The 21,375-nt window shown below is 36.9% G+C and overlaps 1 protein-coding gene across 4 annotated transcripts in view; it reads left to right on the forward strand.

The window, feature by feature from the left end:
• Nucleotides 1-21,375, forward strand: part of ESF1 (ESF1 nucleolar pre-rRNA processing protein homolog) — a 31,978-nt gene that overhangs the window by 2,167 nt on the left and 8,436 nt on the right. For 3 of the 4 annotated variants that reach the window (XM_069787550.1, XM_069787547.1, XM_069787549.1), the window contains exons 3-10: nt 38-390; nt 1,175-1,288; nt 2,105-2,205; nt 3,770-3,922; nt 5,372-5,486; nt 6,457-6,595; nt 12,772-12,933; nt 20,936-21,057. In XM_069787550.1, coding sequence (XP_069643651.1) covers nt 38-390; nt 1,175-1,288; nt 2,105-2,205; nt 3,770-3,922; nt 5,372-5,486; nt 6,457-6,595; nt 12,772-12,933; nt 20,936-21,057 — 1,259 coding nt within the window. The remainder of the gene's footprint in view (nt 1-37; nt 391-1,174; nt 1,289-2,104; nt 2,206-3,769; nt 3,923-5,371; nt 5,487-6,456; nt 6,596-12,771; nt 12,934-20,935; nt 21,058-21,375) is intronic. The other variant, XM_069787551.1, reaches the window with a different exon arrangement.

Raw genomic sequence — 21,375 nt, forward strand, 5'->3', positions numbered from 1 at the left:
CCAACATAAAAATAGATATCTAATGTTTATCTTGCAGTGACTGTATGCACAGACACCTGTGATCAAAGTGACCTCAGTAAAAGGCAATCAGAGGAAGAAATTTCTGCAAGTGATCCTTCTGAGTATGCAGAATCAGAAGAAGAGGAGCCAGAAGATGATGGGGAAACAGGCGAGGAAGAGGAGCCAGAAGATGATGCGGAAACAGGCGAAGAAGATAGTGATTCAGAAGATGATGAGGAAAGTGATAGTGGGCCTGATCTAGCTAGAGGCATAGGGAACATTGAAACAAGCTCAGAGGATGATGAGGATTTAAATGAACTATTTCCAAAGGAGCCAGAGATAGAGCATTCGTGGCGTGAGCTAGATAAAGATGCCCCTCGTGGAGATGAGGTAACAACACTTGGCATGAGTAAAGTTGCTACATGACAAACTCAGAAATGTACACTGTTATGATTTCAATATAGACCGTCATCTGTGAAACAGTTTGTGAAAGTATTTTTCATAAAGGTTTTTCAGCTTTTTAGTTATAGAATGCAAGTGATGAAATTGGCTGAGAATGAGAGACTTGCAGTTTTCACTGGTGTCTCCCCTTCCCTCTAAGCAGAGGCTTACCTATAGATAGATAAGCTATCCGTAAGTGAAAGAACAATCAGAATGGAGCTTTTCAGAAATTCCAGAATTTAAATAGTACTGCTTTTGTTCACTACTGGCTTTTTTCACTTTTTTAAATCTAATTTTTTAAATCATGCTTTAAGAAAATACAAAATCTTTAGACAATGAAGTAGGACTTTAAGACTGAGTACAATTAGTGTATAAGAAATCACAGTACTCTACTGCTGTTACGATACTGTGATACTAGTTGCTATTGTCACTAACCATATGATGATAACAAAATCCTAAGCACTGACATTGTAACTGCAGTCTTAAACCTGTGATTGGTGCAGGATGTTCTGTGGTGCTTCACTATTTATGTCCTTTTTATCTGCTCCGGTGATTGCTCCTTCTAACCTTTGCTAGTTTAAGTGATACACATTCTTGAGGAAAATGCTTCTTTTATTCTTTCAGCAGTTTGTTGCTGACTTTGATTTTTACCAAGGATAGTTGCTAAAGAATTGTGTGTTCCCCATAGCAGTCAGGAATTAAACCTATGTCCTTTTTTTTCCTCTCTGTTCAGATTACAAGTAGATTGGCAGTTTGTAATATGGATTGGGATAGGTTGAAGGCTAAGGATTTGCTGGCTCTATTTAATTCTTTCACGCCCAAAGGAGGAACGATATTTTCTGTTAAGGTAAGACCTGATTCATAAAAGGAGTTACTGGCCTTTACTGTACATAAAAAAAAAAAAAAAAAAAAAAAAGACTACAAAATAAGAACGAAGTAAGACAGTTCTGTGGAGAACCACAAGAGATATTGACCTGACAAATGAGAAACTGTTGCAATTTAACTTACTGTGTTAGAAATAAAGATGTGCTGGTTTTCAGCAATGGGCATGTATTTGGTAGAGTTACAGTCCAAAGCTGTTAATTTCTCATGTTTATGAGGCTGACTCTAAGTGCGTTTTTCTGAGACTAATAGTGAAGTTCTCAAAGTCTAGTGGGGGAGACTACGTTTCCTTGGCTAGTTTAATTTCAGTGATCTTTATGGTAGACAACCCAAGCTTAAATCTGGCTATTTCTAAATGCTTTCCAACCCCTTTTACCATTCACAACACTTCTTGGTTTTACCCACTTTTGAATTATTAATAAATTGGTTGAATTCTGATTAGTTAAGTTATATTTTTCCATTTTCAGTGTCTGTCTCCAGCTTCCTGAGAAATGTTAGCCCCTTTTTGAAAATTCAGGGCCACAATGAAATGCATGAAGTCCGGGTTCCTATTGTTCTTTATCTATGCCGAAATATTCTCATTCCTAACAGGCAGTTTGTTTATTAAACTGTCTTTTCTGTAAATTAAAATTAAGAGGGTATTAAAGTTTACGGAATTGATCCCTTTACTGATTTTAGAGAAAAAACATAATGTCTTAAAGGCTTGGTGAGATATTTTTTCTTAGTTGGTATACCTTATGCTGCTACAGTTAAATTTACTTTTGTGGTGTTGTATTTGTAGATTTATCCTTCGGAGTTTGGAAAAGAGAGATTGAAAGAGGAAGAACAAAAAGGACCTGTGGAACTATTCAATCTTCCAGAGAGTACCACAGAGAATGATGGGTATTAACTTTATCTTCAAATGAGAGATATAATATGTCTAATTCTCAGTGAAAATCCCGATCAGCTCCTGTTTCTAAAATTTCATATCTGGAAGTCTCCTGTGGATGCCTCGATTTTATAGCTTTTTCAAGGGATATTTTACAGCCGGCCCTTGTTCATTGTCAATGCATTGAATAAATGCATTATAATGGAACTTGAGGAAATTTGCTTGTTGATAATTGGGATCAAAATTTTTATTATGTAGCTCATTGGAATAATAAATGGAACAAATGTGTGGAAAGCTTAACGTAGTATTTCTCCTCTATGAATTGCCATTCATGCAGTAAACTCCCTTTGTTGCTTACTGTCAAAATTTTTATATGCGTAATCAACAGGGACCTTAACTTAGGCCAAGAATTCCCAGATTGAGATTTCTTGAAAGCCACCAGCAGCAGCCCTGGTTTACTAGGCTGAGCTCATCAGGCCTACCATCGTCCAGGCTTCTTCAGGCATGTCGTGGTTTTTTGGGGGTTTTTTGTTCTGGTTTTTTTTTTTTCCTTTTGTTCTCCTTGAAAGTCTTGTCTGTATGGAAGTTGGGAGGTTTTGCTTTTATATTTTTCCAGAATTTCCAGATGTTTGGCAGCTTGACTGGGGCCACTTTTGTATAATACATCCCGCTGGACTGCCCTATATTTGGAAAATCTGGATGCTTCTAAAATAAGTGCAGATCCCTTTGAAGAAAGTCTCTAGTGCATCAGGGAATTGTATGACGAACTCACAGTGTGTGCTGAAGTTAGCTTCACTGTGTGCATCAAGGTGCATCCTAAAGTGTTGGATTTGCTGCTCAGCAGGCTCTAGAAATTCTGGAATACAACAAGCAGAAATCCAGATATCCCAGAGATACCTCAGTGATACCTGTGTACATACCCTTTAAATTCATGGGACAGGACCTCAGCCCTGTGATCTCTCTCCTGCATCCTTCCACCAATTCATCCACTTCTTAGTCTCTGTTCTGCTTTTCTTTTTCTCTTGCTGTCATCTTGTATGATGCCACCACCAGCTGTGCTAGCCAAGGTGGTATCCTGATTCTTTTCCTCACCCATACCACTTTCTTACTCATCAGTCCTACACTGCCTCTTTCTAGTGTGAGCATCTGCAATCCTGTCCTTACAGTCTCCCAGTTTCTCTTGCGTTCTTAACATGTACTCTTACTTATGTATGAATGTTCTTTTCATCTGCCTTGTTAGGATCCAGGATAATTGCAAACAACTTGATAGGAACTATTAAATACTACTTTCTGTGGCCTGCACAGGGGGTGTACAAATATGCTATTCTGTGCTCTGTTCTAACCTTGCCTGTGGGAAGCAGAGTCAGGAACAGAAAGTGTACGCTTAATAACATGAGTCCTTTTACTTAAATAAAACTGAATAGATACCGGTAGAACTTCATGCTGTTTAACATCTTATTATGAGATTAGGAGAGTGTTTGAATGGTGTGTGTTTTTAATGAGTTGAATTAAAATATTTTGCAAATGAGAAGTTGTTAAAGGCAGCTCACTTGATTATGGTGTTTTCCACTTTTGCAGGCTTTATAGGGAAAAACTGCGGGAGTATCAATTTAAGCGACTGAAGTACTTTTATGCAGTTGTAGAATGTGATGCTCCTGAAACAGCCAATAAAATTTATGAGGAATGTGATGGACTGGAATTTGAAAGTAGCTGTTCTTTTATAGACCTGAGGTAAATCCTGTGCTGACTTCTTTACATGTTGGGCCAGGGAGGGGACAGAGAATTAAAGCCAATTTAAAATAATTTGGAGTAAACTATATTGTCCTTATTCTGTAACCAAAATGAGATATGTAAATAAATTAGGCATCCAGTGAGTTGTTCAGTTGCCCTATGATTCCTTTTTCTTCTTTTTGAGCATTTTTACTGGAATACGGGAAGTTTGAGAGGATCTCTGCATAGAGAGATTATTCTCAGAGAAGTCAGGTAAAATGTTCTGGTTGCATCTTCAACCTTTTGGGTACGATTAAGTGGTAGGATTTAGAAAACAAAACAACGTACTGCTGCCTCCCCCCCGCCCCCGCTTTTTCTTTTCTTTCCCAAAAGGCCCAGAAGTGGCTCTTTTTCAGGATTGCTTACCACAGGGCAAGGATATTGCTGCTGTTGTCATGAAGCTGCAATAGGTTACTATGCCAGCCCCTATGAGTGAGCTGGAAGCACGTTTGGGGAAAAAAAGAATTCTAAATTATAGTTGTGTTTTATTGCTAGTATTTCCTTTTGTTACTGAAAAGCCTTGTAGTCTGAGCAGAAGAGAAGTTACTAAATCATAAGTTTTGGCAGAAACTGGCTTTGCCTGCTGGGGCCTGTGTTATGGGCACTCTTGGAAGTCAGTGAAAGATAAGTCTTTTTGCTTTGAATCATTTTCTAGATGAACTTAGTTCATTTGCTTTGAACCGTTTTGAAGATGATGACCTCTGCCAAATGAACATGTAACTTTTCATGCTTTGAAACATAGAAAGATAGTGTTTTACAACAGACACAGCTGCTTAAAGCTCTTAACAAAGTAGATGAGGAAAAGCATTAAAATTTTAATGTTGAATAGTATTCATCAGATTACATTTGCAATGATTTAAAAAAAAAAAAAAAGCCCAAGTAATTTCTCATGTAGTGTACAAAGGGTTAGTTTTTCATCTAACTTCTTCCATTGTAACACATGAGTTTCGTCTTTTTAATATTTTTTTTATCCCCTACTAATTGTAATGTTAAAGGTGTACCAGGCTTCCCTAAAATGTTCTCAATTTTTTTATCTGTTCCCAAATTCTATTTTATTCACTTTTTTCTTTTGAATTTTTAATAATTAGCTTCCTGAAAAGATGATTCTTGAAACAAACAAAACCACCTCTGACCCTGCTAATACCAAACTGAAAGTTGTCTAGTTTACTTCCCCAACATGGTGGTGTTATATATCAAAAACCTGTGAAGTAGCTGTGCAGAAGCCAGACAGTTCATCTTACATGCGTGGAGTACTTGTCTGTTTCTTTTGTTTCCCTTTCAGTCTTACCAACTTTTTATTTTAGCAAATTCTTTTGTGCTGATGTACCATACTCATGAAAAGCTTAGACTGTTTATACTATGAAATTTCCCAGTGTATTTGAATAATAACATGGTTTATTTGCCTTTAAGATTTATTCCAGATAACGTTACATTTGATGATAAGCCAAAAGATGAAGCTTCAGAAGTGAACATAGCTGTATACAAGCCAAAGTACTTCACATCTGCCGCTATGGGAACATCAAAGGTATCTTTACAATGTTTCGAATTTGTTTAGTTTTATTGTCGGCTTATAAATTATATAAGTAGTGGGGAAAGATTCCTGATTAGCTTCACCATTTCAAAATAAAGACATCAAACATATTAAAAGATATAAGCATGTTACAGAGCCACAAGTTGCAACCCCATAAATAAGCTGGAGTTTTGGATTTTAAAAGAGATTCAGCTTCTTTGTTACAAATTAAGTACTACATTTTGACCTCATTATACCTCTGTTACAAGTTGCACGTGGAATTACTTTGTTATTCACAGTAAAATCTTGTAATTTGCCTAAAATGGGTATTTGTTTGTAGCTCAACAAGAGCCTTTTTGGTGGTAGTGCCAGGCTTAAACAGTTGCTTCCCCTCCTTGTAGCTATTTATTCCTACTCTGTCTTATGTGACAGCCAAAACTTCCATCTGGCCACGAAGTGAACCACATTGGAGAAGTGATTAGTTGAGAGATAAGTAATTCCTGCTGGATCATTTTTCAGTCAGATCTGTTTCACCTTCCAGTTGAGGGTGCAGTTCCGCAAATGTTTTCATTGTCCCCATTGCAATCCATGCATGACTCCAGGAATGAGTTGCTGCTGGAAAAGGGAAGGAAAGGAGTTGGTGGCTGCTTCAACAACAGTATCTGCTGCCACAAAGGAAATTTGGCTTGCAGAGGTTTTGTGTTGTCACCTGCTGTTACAAAACCCTTCAGTGCAGGAGGAGACTTCTTCATTCTTTCATGTAGTTAAAACTCCTTGAAACTCATTGTAGAACAAATTCCAAAAAGTTGTAATTAAATTTATTTTAGTAAATAGTTATTATAGTTAATTGTTGTAGAGAACATAAGTAACAGTTTTACATTGCGTCTTAAATGGAAGGTGTCGAGTAATTTTCCCTAAAACAACAGAGTTAACAATGTTTAATTTTAGTGTTTCAGATTCTACAAGTGGCATTTTTATTTTTAAGGTAGATATCACATGGGATGAGACAGATCATGAACGAGTAACATCACTTAGCAGAACTTTTAAAAAAGAGGAACTTCTTGACATGGATTTTCAAGCTTATTTGGCTGCTTCTAGTGAAGAAGAGGAAGAACAGCAACAAGGTACTTAGGTGAATAAATGTTGTCCACAACATCATTAGCTGCAGTGTTTTGAACGCAAGTTATTTAAATATGTAAATTCCATATCTTTAGAAAATGCTTTGAATATTGTCTTTTACAGGGTCAGTATTATGCTTGTTATATAAAAGCCGTGGTCAGGTTCTACTATGAAAATAACCTACCTTTCCTCCAGACCTAAACATCTCTGAAAGTGGCATATATTTTTTGTGTGTGTGACCTAAAGGTGGAGGGAAATTGGTGGTGAGCATGTTGGTTGGGTTTTTTTGGCTCTTTTCAATTCAGAAATAAATGGATTGATGACAGAACACTGACAGGTTGACAGATGCTAAAATTTTTTTGGAAAAGATTCAGAAGTTAGGCATGCTAACATGGAAGCTGTAGAGTTCTTTAAATTTGCTGGAACTTGACATTCCTTTTTTCTTTATTTCTTTTGTTTGTTTGTTTGAGTTAAATACACTTTTCCAGTGTTCTTTATACATGATAAGAAAACACATGTGCAGGTTTTTAAAGTGGTATCTCTAAAGCTACAATTGAGGTTTATTATGCAAACCTGATTCTGATTCTCCAAATAAATATCACTAGTATGACCCCAAAATTACTACATTCTTTTTGAAGACAAAGTACGTTAGCTGAATTTGGAGTTACAGCTTACTTAGAAGATTCGTTAGTGAGAGTTTGGCTTAAGTATTATCACCCTAGCTTTAAACCACCTTTCTGGTTTTCATTTCTGTACTGCAAAATCTCTTTACCTGGTATAATTAATGTTTGATTAAGCCAAGTATAATGATTATAATTTGAGTGATTTCAAGTAGCAAGATCACAGGTGATCTAAATCATGGCATATTTTCTTTATTGCTGTTAGGATAAATCTGTTAAATAAAAGTTGCTTTTCTTCATACGTTTGAATGATTTATGTAGAGAATGTGGTAGCTATTCTGTTCATTCAGTGCTGAATGAAGATCTGCTGCCTTTCTGTGAAGCCTGAGTAACACTGATCAAAAATTACCAAACAGTAGGTGATTAGGAATTATCCTAATGATTAAGCCGCTAAATAGCTGGTTTCTGAATAGAAGCTTCCACCTCTGAGCGTAAAATCATTTTTTTCCCTTTTTCTTTTTCCTCGTACCCCTCTCTTTCTTTTTTACAGGATATCTTAACATTTCTTTGTCAAGTTTGGCAATACCTACTTTAATCTCTTGATTTCTGAGATAAAATTATTTTCAGTAGAACTGGAGGTACTTCCTTTTCAGAGGAAAAGTCCTGCTTTGAAACATGGAGTGGCTAACAACTAAATGGATTAGGTACAATACTCACTGCAGAAATCTATTTATAGGTTAATACAGTGTTTTGTCCTCTTTGTGGTCCTCTATACCAATACTAAAGTTCCTGCAGGGCAAGGAGATACTGAGGAAGCTGCCCTAAGACTGTGCTTGTTGGGATGGCCTAGACAGGGTGTTGAATGCACTCCAGACCTTAGAAGGTCCTGAGGGAGATGTGGATTGTACAGAGCTGCTTCATTCCAGCAGTAGCTCTTCTTGGGTATCCAGGGGAGTGTGAATGGCAGTGGAGAAAAGGTGTGCTATGGGCCATCTTGGTACTCCTAAGCCATAGGTCTTACACAGTAAGGGGAAAGCTAAGCAGCAGAACATATTTAAGAGAACTTTAGAGTGTAGTAATAACATCTTTTAAATATTTTTTGATTCACGTACTTCTTAAGAATATAAAGAGAATGTAATCTTAACTTCATAAGGTATGTAAATCTTCTGTGTATAGTTCACCATCATGTAAATTCCTCAATTGCCTTGCTTGTTTTCACTCTAAAATTCAGTCTGCTCTTAATTAATAATATATATAGCCTAAATTACAAGGCAAAGAAAATTGCATTAAGCCTTAATCAGGTCTTTCAAACAGATGTTAAAATTGATTTATACTGCATTAAATCAGGTTGTTGCAATCAGAGATGAGTTTGGAGCATGCAAAAGAATATTACAGATTTTTCTGGTTATAGAGTTGGGAAATCTTCTGGCAGCGAATTTAGCTTGGCAATATCTTGGCAGGGTTAATGTCCATTTGTTTCTCATCTTACATAAAAATGCACTTATAAACTGCATCTCTGTGAGCTTTAGTTTCTTTATTAATGCTGAGTAAAGTATCTGCATGGGAGCAGTAGATGCAGAGAAAAGCATTTCCATCTTCTGTTATGTACAAGACTATCGCTATGTTAAAGACTAGCATCTGTAATAGGGTGATGATGAAAGCAAACATCTATAAGTGAGCAATATTCCAGGAATTTTAAAAAATAAACTTCCATTGCTGGGAAGGAAAAGAAATTGACCTTAAGTAATCTTATCACACTAACAAATTTTAAACTTGGAAATGTCTAGATTCTAATGATGTTTTGAAAAGTAAGTTATTAATAGAGGAATTATGTTGTCATGTCTTTAACGTGTTCCTGAACTTTTGTATCACATAACTGAATGGATAAAACAGGATTCCATCCAGCAGAATTATGTAGCACTATGCACAAATGGGAAAAATCAATGTCAGCTGCTTGAATGGAAATGTAGGAGTGTGATAAGAAGGAAAAAAATGTCCTGTACTTTTATTCATTTTTTTTTTAACTTATTAAAATGTTTTATTTATAAACAGGTTTTGTTGGCCTGTTCAAATCTGTTTTTTATGGAATTTTTAAACTTAAAATATGTGGTCATGAATGTTAGTAATACTATTATACAATACTTTTGTAAAGTCAAGTATTTCAGTGACCTGGTATGTTGTGGTTCGTAGCACAAAGTGTCTGCTTTGCATTGATTCTGAATTTTCTGTTACTTGGATGCATTTGTTCCAGTTAGAAAACGTTTGTGGCGTGCATCAAATCCAGCCCATAATTGCTGTTTTGACCATGAGCACAAGTGACTTAGTATATGGCATTTTAAATGATGCTTCAAATTAAGCATTATGGGTTTTATGCCTAAGCTTTCGTTCTGTTTTTTTTATCTTTGCAAGAGCAACAACATCTTTTCTGCTGTTTGGCTTTGCACAGCCACACAGAATACCTGAATAGACTATATGACAAAATACTTTTATCAGTATATTTATTTAATTAGCTGTTCCTGATGTATAATCATAGAATATCCTGAGTTGGAAGGGACCCACAAGGATCATTGAGTCCAAGTCCTGACTCCACAAAGGGCAACCTAAAAGTTAAACCATATATCTAAGAGTTATCCAAACACTTTTTGATTACCAACAGGCTTATAGGGAACTCTGTAGAGCCCTGCTCTCCATAGTAGGAGTTTGAGCAGAGAGCACAGTCTCTTGTGGTGTTGGGCTTCTGTTACTACTCTCCTTTGAAAACAGTAAGAATATTCTCGTATTTTGTACTCTAAATTTCATCAGCTTTTGCCATTTTTTCCTTCACAGGTTAATTGGTTTTCCCTTGCAGTGCAGCTGTTAATGCAGCAGAACTTTCTGTTTTGTTTGTGTTTTTTGTTCAAAAAGTCTTTGAACAGGCTATTGGCAGAAAGCATTACTGCCTTAATATCCATCAGAAAGTGATTCCTCTTGTTGTGCAATACAGTATGATACTTGAAAGCTAGTGACAAGGTTATTTGAACTCTGAACAAACTTTGAGAACATATTCAGCTCACTTTCCTTTCTTGCAGCTGTTGTCAAGCGTTCTTTATTTGCTTACAGAATGAAAAGGCTGTTAAGGTGTTTTTGAAGGCGATGTTGAACATTTGTTTTAAAACTGTTAATTTTGACAAAACAAATGCATGTTTTATCTAGATGAGGAAGTATGACAATATGCGTTGCCACTTAAATTTCTTATATCAAAACTAGCAAAACTAGTTATAAATACAAATTGGTAGCCTCTTAACTTATCCAGTTTCAAGGGAGCCTTTCTTAGCTTAAGAATTTCTTTGGTTCCCATTCAGTATAGCTTTACTTCTCATTTCACATGACACCAGGAAGGAGAAATAACAAAATGGCTTATTTTTCTTCTTCGTCTTCAAAACAGAATGCCTTTTGATTTTTGCGTGAGCAGATGCTTTCCACTTAGATCTCAGCTTCTGATGAGGAAAGTGAAAAAGCAGCTGCAGTTAACTGTCCCCATGTGCCGAAAAATGAGCCAGCGAGGAAGAAGGCTGGCCTGGGTGAAGAGAGAGCTGTGACTGGAACTCAGGAAAGAAAGGAGAGTTTATGACCTTTGGAAGAAGGGGCAGGCCACTCAGGAGGACTACAAAGATGTCGTGAGGTTATGCAGGGAGAAAAGTTGGCCAAAGCCCAACTAGAACTTAATCTGGCTACTGCCGTAAAAGACAATAAAAAATGTTCCTATAAATACATTAGCAACTAAAGGAGGGCTAAGGAAGATCTCCATCCTTTATTGGATTTCAGGGGGGAAACATGGTGACAAAGGATGAGGAGAAGGTTCATGTCCTTACTGGCTTCTTTGCCTCAGTCTTTAATAGTAAGGCCAGTTGTCCTCTGGGTACCCAGCCCCCTGAGCTGGAAGACAGAGGTGGGGTGCAGAGTGAAGCCCCCATGATCCAAGGAGAAATGGTTAGCGACCTGCTACACCACTTAGACACACACACAAGTCTATGGGGCCGGATGGGATCCACCCAAGAGGTACTGAGGGAGCTGGCGGAAGTGCTCACCAAGCCACTTTCCATCATTTATCAGCAGTCTTGGCTAACCGGGGAGGTCCCAGTTGACTGGAGGTTAGCAAAAGTGACTTGTTAGCAAATCCTGGCTTGTATTGGAAATAGTGTGGCCAGCAGGACTGGGGAATTGATTGTCCCCCTGTACTCGGCACTGGTGAGGCTGCTCCTCAGCTACTGTGTTCAGTTTTGGGCCCCTCACTGCAAGAAAGGCATTGAGGTGCTGGAGCGTGTCCAGAGAAGGGCAACGAAGCTGGTGAAGGGTCTAGAGAACAAGACTTATGAGGCATGGCTGAGGGAACTGGGTTTTTTTAGTCTGGAGAAAAAGAGGCTGAGGGGAGACCTTATCCCTCTCTCCAACTACCTTAAGAAGGGAGGTTGTAGTGAGGTGAGTGTCTGTCTCTTTTCCCAGGTAACAAGCAATAGGACAAGAGGAAATGGCCTCAAGTTGTGCCAGGGGAGGTTTAGATTGAATATGAGGAAAGATTTCTTCCCCAAAAGGGTTGTCAGCGCACTGGAACAGGCTGCCCAGGGAAGTGGTTGAGCGACCATCCCTGGAGATATTTAAAAGACACATACATGTGGTATTTAGGGATGTGTTTTAGTGGTGGACTTGGCAGTGTTAGGTTAACGGTTGGACTTGATGATCTTAGAAGTCTTTCCCAACCTAAAAGATTCTATGAACAGTAAAGATTTCTGCTCCCAGCCAACAACAAGCTTGCAGTGATGGGATGTGGAAGAGAACAGCATCACACCTAAGTTTTAGCCAAAGACTAGAGGTCACGCTGTGTTAACTTGCAACTGTGATCTGTCTTTCTAGACTCCAGTTATGCTGTCCATGCAACTCGGTACTGTAGGAAGCACAGCTTTACTGCTGAATCAGAGAAAAAAGAAAAAGGAGCATGCCCCAAACCTGGTTTTCTGCAGTTCAAGGAGCTGCAGCATCTTTAAAGCCTTAAAGGCATGTTCTCTCTGAAACATATGTTTGAAAGCTTATTGCAAGTCACGTTGTAATTGTATTTTTTTAAAAAAAGGAAGGAAAAAACCTCTTTCCATCTTGCTTCATTTATTAATTCAGCAAGTCACTGAAGATTAAGGCATAGAATAGTTATTCCTGTTACAGAGTCTTGCAAGGTTTTTTTGTTAAAATGTAGCATTCTATTTTCAAAATGCTTTACATAACTATTTTTTGATATTTAGGTACTGCTCTGCTGTAAGGGAGTCTGAAACAAATTATTTTAAAATGCAGTAAAGGGTACTGTGTCTGATCAGTGATTTCCTTTGCTGGGCAAATTTTCTTTGTCTTTTCAGATACTATTTTTATTTCATCTAAGTAGGGGAATTCTAAAACTGACTACTCTTTGGGGGAATAATAGATGAAAATATTTTAGCTTGTTTTTTAGAAACAATGTATGTGCCTTATCCTAAACACTAACTGCAATTGATCACTTTCTTGAGGCTGTCTGTGATAGCTTTACTCTCTCTTTCTAGGTGGTGATGTAGCTCATGAAATGGAAGATGACAAACCCAGGAAAAGCCAGAAAGATGATGAAGAGCAAATTGCCAAGTACAGAGAACTTTTGCAAAGTATCCAAGAAAAAGAGAAAAAACAGGAAGAAAAGGATATAGGAATGGAGATTAAATGGGTTCCAGGTAAGCTTTATTTTTTTCTTTTACTATGCAGTAAAAGATATGCAGTATTGGCCTGCTAATAGGGATGTAGTGTATGGTGTTGGATTTATAGTAGTAGAAACTGACCTTTTTTTCCCTAAATTGAAATCCAGATGGATTACAATGCGGTAAATAGAAGAAATAATATGACTGAACTCAGTTACTCAACTGTAAGCTGCTCTTTCTATCTTATGTTTTTCACCACTTTTTTTGGTGCTTGCTTTTTCATTCATCACTATAGATTTTCTTGAATAGTATTCATGTGTTTGCAGTAGAGTCATAAAACATACCTGCACTTTTAAAAATGAAAGCCAGTATGATTTGGAGACACAGCATAAAATTAGAGAATGGTTTGAGAATCTTGCTTTCATAATGATGAATGTTTGGGGGAACAGAGAAGGGAGAAGTCTGACCTTCCTGTGAGACTGCTCTGTGGAAAAGAAAGCTACCAGGAAGAAGTCCCAGCTACCAGAGGTATTTAGTTGTATTTAGTGATACCCAGATTTTCATCTGGAAATTAGAAAAGATAACTTCACCATATCGCATCCCAGCAGAACTCGTCCTGAGTTCTGAAAATCAATGTCTCTTCTTTTTTCCTTTATGATGAAGAGACATTCATACTGGTTTGGTTTTGTTTTGTTTTTTTTAATACTTCGTTTATGGGTGTGTGCTTTCCCTGTGATGTAATGAGCCAATTTAACAACTCGCTACATCCACAAAGGGAAAGGTTTTCACTGTGGCCTCTCCTCCTTGATCCTGGCCCAGAGCTCCTTCTGACTGCCTGTACCAGCCCTAGCACTTGTTAGATCTCTTTGCAACCTTAATTTCATTTGCTAAAATGACAGCACTACTCTGGAAAAGAAGAAAAAATCTGGAACTTCTCCACTGAATTAGTGAGTCAGATAGGCAAATGCAAGCATTAGGCAAGTGTTCAGAGGGTTGAATTATGCAGTCCAAAGACTACAAAATTATGACATTACCTTTTTGGGGGCAGCAAGGTGCTGTATTGGCTCAGTAGGTGTAGGACTGCAGGCTACATAAGTACACAGCCTGATCTGTTACTGTAAATACTGAGACCTGAGATATGCTAGAATCCAGCCCCTTCACCACTGATGTCTTAATTCCAGCTAGGAATGCATATCTAATTATATGATTTACACTAATACCATTCTGAATTTACTCAGGTGACTTCTGTTGAATATAAGTGCTCACTTTTCAAATCTTGTTCTGGTCTGTACTGATTCACTAAAATTGATTGAACTGAATGGAATAGTTTTATTTCTAGTTCTTGGTGAGATCTGTGTTCGAAAATATACACTGGCATTAAAAATAATTGTGTGTTTTCAGTCGTGCTTATATAATTCCAATCATTTCTGGCATGAATTCTCCCAAAACTTTTTAGAGAATGCCTGTACTATACACTATAGGACAAGTGCTTGCAAATGCAGCTGGATTGTCATGTTTTACTTCATCTGTCCACAGTGTGTCAGTATTTGCATTCTTGATGTTGCGCACTTAGTAGCTTTAATTCGTTGTGTCAATGAGCTTTCAAGGCAAATGAGTTTTCATACATAGGTAGCTATTACAAGATTTTTATAAAGATTTGTTGTTGCCACCTTTCAGACTGAAGGTGGAAACCACAGTCGAAACAATTGCTGCTAGGAATGTGTTCTGTATTTATATAGGCCAGGCATTGTTTAAACAGTTAAGAAAAGCTACCATTTTTTGTGTTGGTTTGGAAAACACGTTTGGGGTTTTTTTTGTTTGTTATACAGTCTGTCTTCTGAAGAATCTTGCAAATTGTATGAATGACATTCTGTAAATTAAAAAAGTTTAAGCAATGTAATGTGGTGACATAGGAATCTATGGATGGAAAATTGTTTTGAGAGAGACTAAAGGAAACTCTCTTTAGTCTCTTTTGCACAGGGAGAGCAAGAAGTTTTCTGAAAGGCTGTGCCTCTTAAAAGTGTGCCTTGCATGTTACAAGTGAATTCTATTAACATTTAGGAACTGTAGTAGAGATGGAATCCAGTTCCCTAATACACAAGCTCCGCGTTTCTTTGCAACTGAACTTGACTTTAGAAAATTGGATTTGTTCCATATTATGTGTAGTCCAACCCCTTCCTTACTGCACCTTCTTGCGGGGCTCCTAGGACTTTTGCTATATCCTCATCTCTTTTGAGGAAAGGATGGAAAAAAAACCCCAAAACAAACAAAAAAACCCTATCCTGATAAATATGACCGACTTTGGGTAAGAGTCATTTGGATGTCTGTGTACTGGGTCAGATTTGTTCATATAATGATGGGTTGAGTGTGCATGTGTGCACAATGAAGTTTACATTGGTAGTTTATAGTATTTGATGTCAGTTTAGGAGCTATGATTTTGCAGTATATGTTAGCGTTTCCTTATTTCTTCCCCTGAAAAAGTTAGAGTATTTTCAAAGAGAGAGGTTCTGGAAATCATAGAAGTGTTCACTTGCATCTGCTAGTTATACCACTCAACTCCACGAAGTCGGTCAATACCATTACTAGCTATTAGCCCCTGGAATATGGTTTTGTCCAAAACAGAAGTCCTAAAAGTGAAGACAAGTCTCTTAACTTTGCTTTTGAGTGTCATGTATGGGAACACTTTAGCCATTACTGACTTCAGGCAGCATTTGGAGAGGAGGTCCTGCACACCTGAAAGGGAGATTTTATTTTTTATTTTTTTAATTTCTTTTTACAGTGGAGCATAGTCAGCACATGCTGAACAGTAGTTTATAGCTCTGGTAATATATACACAGTTGAGGTTGTGCTTTCTTACAGGAGAAAAGTACATCAGTTATTATGTTATTTTTTTCTTCAACAAATGTGCATATTTAATTTCCAAAACAATTTAATTATGTTCAGTTGGAGCATTCTGGGAATTCAAAAATAGTTTATGTTATAATCTCTTAAGACTCCTTAATTTTTTGAGAACTAGTTTATGGCTGTTGAAATATTTTTATTATCAAGCTCTGCCTTAATCTGCTTGACTTATTACAAAATCTTTTTCCTGCCCAAATGTTTAATATACAGAGAGTTACAACAGTTAAACCTAGGAAGCTTTTCAAATGAAAGGCAGAGATTTGAATTAATTAAAAAATTTGAGTTTTGGCACAAATATTTACACATGGTTATAGAAAGCATACTTTGTGAATGATTCAGTTATTCTTGAATCATAATAGTTTTACATAAACCACAGTGCCAGCAAAAGTAAATTAGATGTAGTTCCAACTCTCTTTGGTATTTTTCTTTTAGGCACAAAATCAGTGTTATATTTAAACATCCATCTGTTTTCTTAATCATATCTGATTTGAGCAACAATTACTATGCATCCTTATCCAGCTCCCAAAGCTCCCTTCAGAAGGTGAAGAGGGAGAAGACCACAACTGCATTTCTGATGATATTCAGCCAGTTTTTCATACAATTTTTTTTTAATTCGACTTAAAAATTCTTCCTTTGGAAGAATGAGATCTAGGCTTAAAGGAAAATTTGAAATTTGTTTTCATCAGAATAGCAGGCAATCATGTCTCTTTAAAGTGCATAGTAACCCCAACTGCATGTTGTTGCAGATCATATGGAGCACAGAAATGCTCATGTGGAATATATATCTCTGTCTATATCATCGCTTAGCGTGTTCTCTGACTGAAGCAGCCTTACCTCTTGCAGCACGAAGCAGTGTGTGCTCAGCTACCCATGGGCTCAGCACTGTAGTTCTTCGCACTTGACATCTTAGCTGCTAAGTGTGGTGGGTTTTTTTCCAGTAGTTATACTATGTTAGGAAAACTGTCTTAACTTAAGTTGTCTTGTCTTCGGGACTGACAAATTCTAATGTTAACAGAATATTTCTGTCTGCCATTCCTTTTAGCTACCTGCAACAAGGTGTTTATTTTTTCTGGTAAGACATTACATGCAAGATGAACTTGCTCATTTAGATTTTCTTGAGAATAGAGAAATATCTTCTTAGCATCTAATAATTGTGACTGTTGCATGCTGTTAAACTTCCAAAAGTTTTCAAAACTAAGTGTTTAGAGAAGTAAAAATTCTGGCCTGCCCACCCTCCCTCAATCTCCCACCAGCATGAGAAGCAATATACTTAGGTATACTTTAGCTCAGGTATGATTTAATTGTATGCTAATATAGATGACCTTTTTCCCCTCTTTTCTTGGCCCTTATTTGTGAAGCTTAAATAAAACTAGTGTGATTTATTTATTCTAAAAAAAAAAATATATCGATAAGGGTATAAATTAGCCTTTTGTATGGCCAGTTAATAATTCTACCTAAAGTAGTCAATTCCTTTCCCCTTCTGCAATCAAAAGCCTTTTGACCACTTAAATACACTCTTATTCTCGGGAAGTGGTCTGGACAGTAGTTTCTAAGCCATTCTAATCTGTGGAGAAACTCTAATGCCTTTCATGAGACTGCCAAATACCACAAGAAAGGGCTGTATTTTCCTCCAAGTCCTTCTGTGCCAGATGGATCAAATGATTCCATTTTTCCAGGCAAATAAATCAGAAATCTTGTAACCTCCTTAGAGATTTGGGGTCTCTCTTTTTCTGGAGATGTGACATATATTTTTTTAATCCAGTATTTATTGTCTGCAGAGAGAATCTGCAAGGTTGCTACCTGACCAGTAATTTTTTCCACAAAAGTACTGCAAAATAATATCTGAAGTAATAGTAGTTCAATTTCTGGGAAGCTTTCTGACTCTGCTTTCCTTGACTTTGGAGATGAAGAGGTCTACAGTTGGAAATAACAAAGTATTTGTTTTTGTTGTATGAGTGGGTTTCTTAGTGGCATGTTTTTAGTGAACCTATACAATATCCTTTCTTTATCGTGGCTCTGCATATTTCCTGGTTTAGTACCCAATTTTTGTGGCTGTAACTGTTTGTCACTTACAGTTAATTCTGGCTTCTTTCCAGGATAGTAGAAGGATGCTTTATCTTTTTTTTGCTCCACTCTTTTCTTCCTATAAGGCATGGTTTAATATGATTTTAGATCTTGTCCACACTTCATGTTTCAGACATGTTGTAACCAGCTCTCCAGCCTTTGAATTGTTTTTGGAGTGTTGACAAAGACAAGAACAGGAATTGTGTTTGCAGTTTTTCAGAAAAATGTTCTGCCTGCTTTTCTGAGGACGGGTAGAACTATCCATGAAAACTGCCCATTTTTTCCATTATGAACTCTGTTTTCAGTTTCTCGTTATTGAGGAGAGCTGGAAGGAATGGTGAGGAGCGGGGACTGGCCAGCTGAGAAACCTGGGAGTTGGGAAAAAGAATGGGATCTAGTCTAGGACATCTGGAGAGGTCCGAGTATGATTTCCGAGCAATAAAACTGGTGTGAGGGGCGGGAGAGTAGGATTTGGTTAGGTGAGGGCTGGACTGAGAGGGTAAGAAGGAGATGCTGAAGAGAGACAATTCGAACAAGTAGAATTGGGGAAGAGACGGCAAGTACCAGACTTGGAGGGGGAAGCAGAAACATGATTCCTACACACTCCCAAGATCTATCAGTTATGTCATAAAAGAAGATGTTAACTATAGGATATCTGACTCATTTGTTACAGAAGCTAAAAAAAAAAGTGTATCGTGAATGAAGCAAGGAATTACAGGTAGGAGAAAAATACTTCATTGCTCAGGCTGTTATCGCCTGCCAGGGAAATGGATTCTGTCTTTCTGCCACTGAATTCTGCTCCAGTGTGTTGCAAGGCAAGTCAGTTAATCTCTTTACATCATGAAATTTTGTTTTTGCAAGCGCCCATCTCATGAAGAAGGGGTTGAAAGTGTATAAGCTGCATCTGAAATCAGTATTTGTCCTCATAACATGGAAGTGCTGTGTGATGTAAAGACTTTTGAAAAAGCATTCCTGAAGTGTACGGAATTTTTCACCAAAAAACAAAGATCGCTTTTAAATAAAGTGCTTATTCTGGATTTAAATATTCTAGATGTCAAATGGGGATCCTTCAGTTATTTAATGGATTCTTTTTTAAGGTGACGTTTTTGCACCATTGAATACTGTAATGATGCATATTATAGAAAACTCCATCCTGTTGCTAGGGTAGGGTTCAATTATGTTCAGTAATTTTGCTGTACGTTATTATGTTCAGTAACTTAGCTATACATTGAACAGTAACACAAAATATTGAATAGTTACATGTTCATGATCTACAGATCAAACGGTTAAGATCTTCTGGAAAAGGTAAATTGTGATCATGTGATGGAAACTATCAGAATGCATATTTACAAAAAGGCTTAATTAAAGGTTAGGACATACTTGTGCATGCAGCTTCAAGTGCTATGCATTGAAACAGCGGCAGTCTGTGCTAAATTATGGAATTTAATGTAAACCTAATTAACACATCCAAACTTAACTGTCTGATCCTGTTATGTGAGAATTATTTAGAGCCAGATGTGTTGCACTTCTGTGGGGTTTACTTTTCTCAGACTCTCAGAAAACTCTCATACTCTGAAAGTAAAGATGAAACTTCCTTCAGCAAAGTATGCAGCTACCTTTCCCCGCTGTTGACACATCAAGAAACACAAACTTGAGGGCTTCTTTTACACCATGTCTGTAACAAAAGCGTATGGAAGAGGTGCAGATCTGAGTTAATGGTCTAATAGTTACAGTTCCTCACTGAATCTGGTGAGAGAATGGTACTCTTCTTCAAGACTTCAGTTCACATAGCTGTTAAGTGCAAAAATTACTTCTGGTAACTTGGTGTGCTAACCAAATATGAGGATGGTTTGTTTCTCTTGCTGCTGCTTTTTTTTGTTGGTTTTTTTTGGTTGTGTTTTGGTTTTTTTAATCTTGAGTTATTACAATTTGAACTGGTAATCGGTGATAACAGAAAACATTCTTTCAAATATTTTTTTTTTGTTTCTTTGAGAGGCTGATATGTTTCAAGCAATCTATGCCCTTAATCTCTGCTTCTTGTTAACAAATATTTAAAAAAACCCACCAAATCTATTTACCTTAAGCATTGAATCTGAATCTAGGTTTATTGCAGGAGTGTAATGTTTTTTAATTTTATTTTTCTGTTGTTAAATCAGACTGGTACTAAGTAGCTTTAAAAGGCTAGATGACTTGGAAAAAACTTCTCTAACTTAATGCATGTCATGTTATGACATTAATACATGATGCAAGAAATAATTTGGGTTTTCTATTTACATTTTTCTGTACTTTCTAGTTGCAGATTTATTTTTACTTCAAATTTATTCAAATAATAGCTTATTGTTCTCTTTTACAATGATGGACGAAAAATACACTAGTCATCAGAGGCACTGCAGCATTGTCACAGTATTATCACAGAGGCAAAGTTTCAGCAATGGAGATGCTATATATAGCAACTTTATCATGTGAGCGAGGCATACTGATACAGCAACAACCAGGTAGTATCTCTGTGTGAGATGGAGAGCACCAGCTATAGAGGTTCAAGCCAGCTGTGAGAGAACCCTATATTCTGATAGTGATTTAACATTTCAGAATCATTGTCAAGTCACTTCATCTTCTGTACTTTGTTTTGCCATGTACAAAAAATGGGAATGACTGGACTGTATTCAAAGTGTTTTTCTGAATCTTAACTCATTATAGTAAGGTATATTTAATATACGGGCTGTGTATATGTCTGCTGTTGTTATTTTTATTGTGTTACTCTCACCCTTAAAAAGTGGCATCGGTAGACTGCACAGTCTAATGTCCAGAGAGGAGACCTTTCTGAGGAACAGCAAGAGTGTTTGGAATCAGATATTGCATAAGCAAACTCTTCTTCTGACTCTTGTACAATTTATTACTGAAGGAATGTTTTATTAGGAAAAACACACCCTGTAAAGTGATCTTATTTATAAAGATGTTGGTTTAAGCAATATTTGTTAAAGAAAAACTAGATTATTCTTTTACAAAGGAGAAAACAGTTGATTTAAAAAAAAATTCAGATTCGTCTTGTTTAACTTACTATTTTTTGTTCTAGGCCTCAAAGAAACTGCTGAAGAAATGGTCAAAAACAGGTTGGAAGGAAAGGATAACCTAACTCCGTGGCAAAAATATCTAGAGAAGAAGAAGGAAAAAAGAATTCTTAAAAAAAAGAGAAAGGTAGTGTTTGCATTGGCCGCTTGGGGGGCAGTTGTTGTTTGGTTGTTTTTTTTAAGTTGCTGTTATTGTTTGTTTTGGATAAACTGAATAAAAACTTGCATAGCTTCCAGTAGTATTTTAAGGTCAGAATGTGCAGTGGTCACTCACATGGAAGGACCAAGAGTGCCTCATCAAACTTACAGAGCAAAAGGATATTCAGGGAACTACTGATCATACATCTGCTTACACAAAATTTTGTTTATCTGCTTGTGTTGCTTTAAAGATAAATGAGTCATAATAACAGTTGGTTTTTAATTTACATTTTTGAATGCATTAGGA

Source organism: Haliaeetus albicilla, chromosome 7, assembly GCF_947461875.1.
Source record: "Haliaeetus albicilla chromosome 7, bHalAlb1.1, whole genome shotgun sequence".
In the NCBI taxonomy this organism is placed as follows: Eukaryota; Metazoa; Chordata; class Aves; order Accipitriformes; family Accipitridae; genus Haliaeetus; species Haliaeetus albicilla.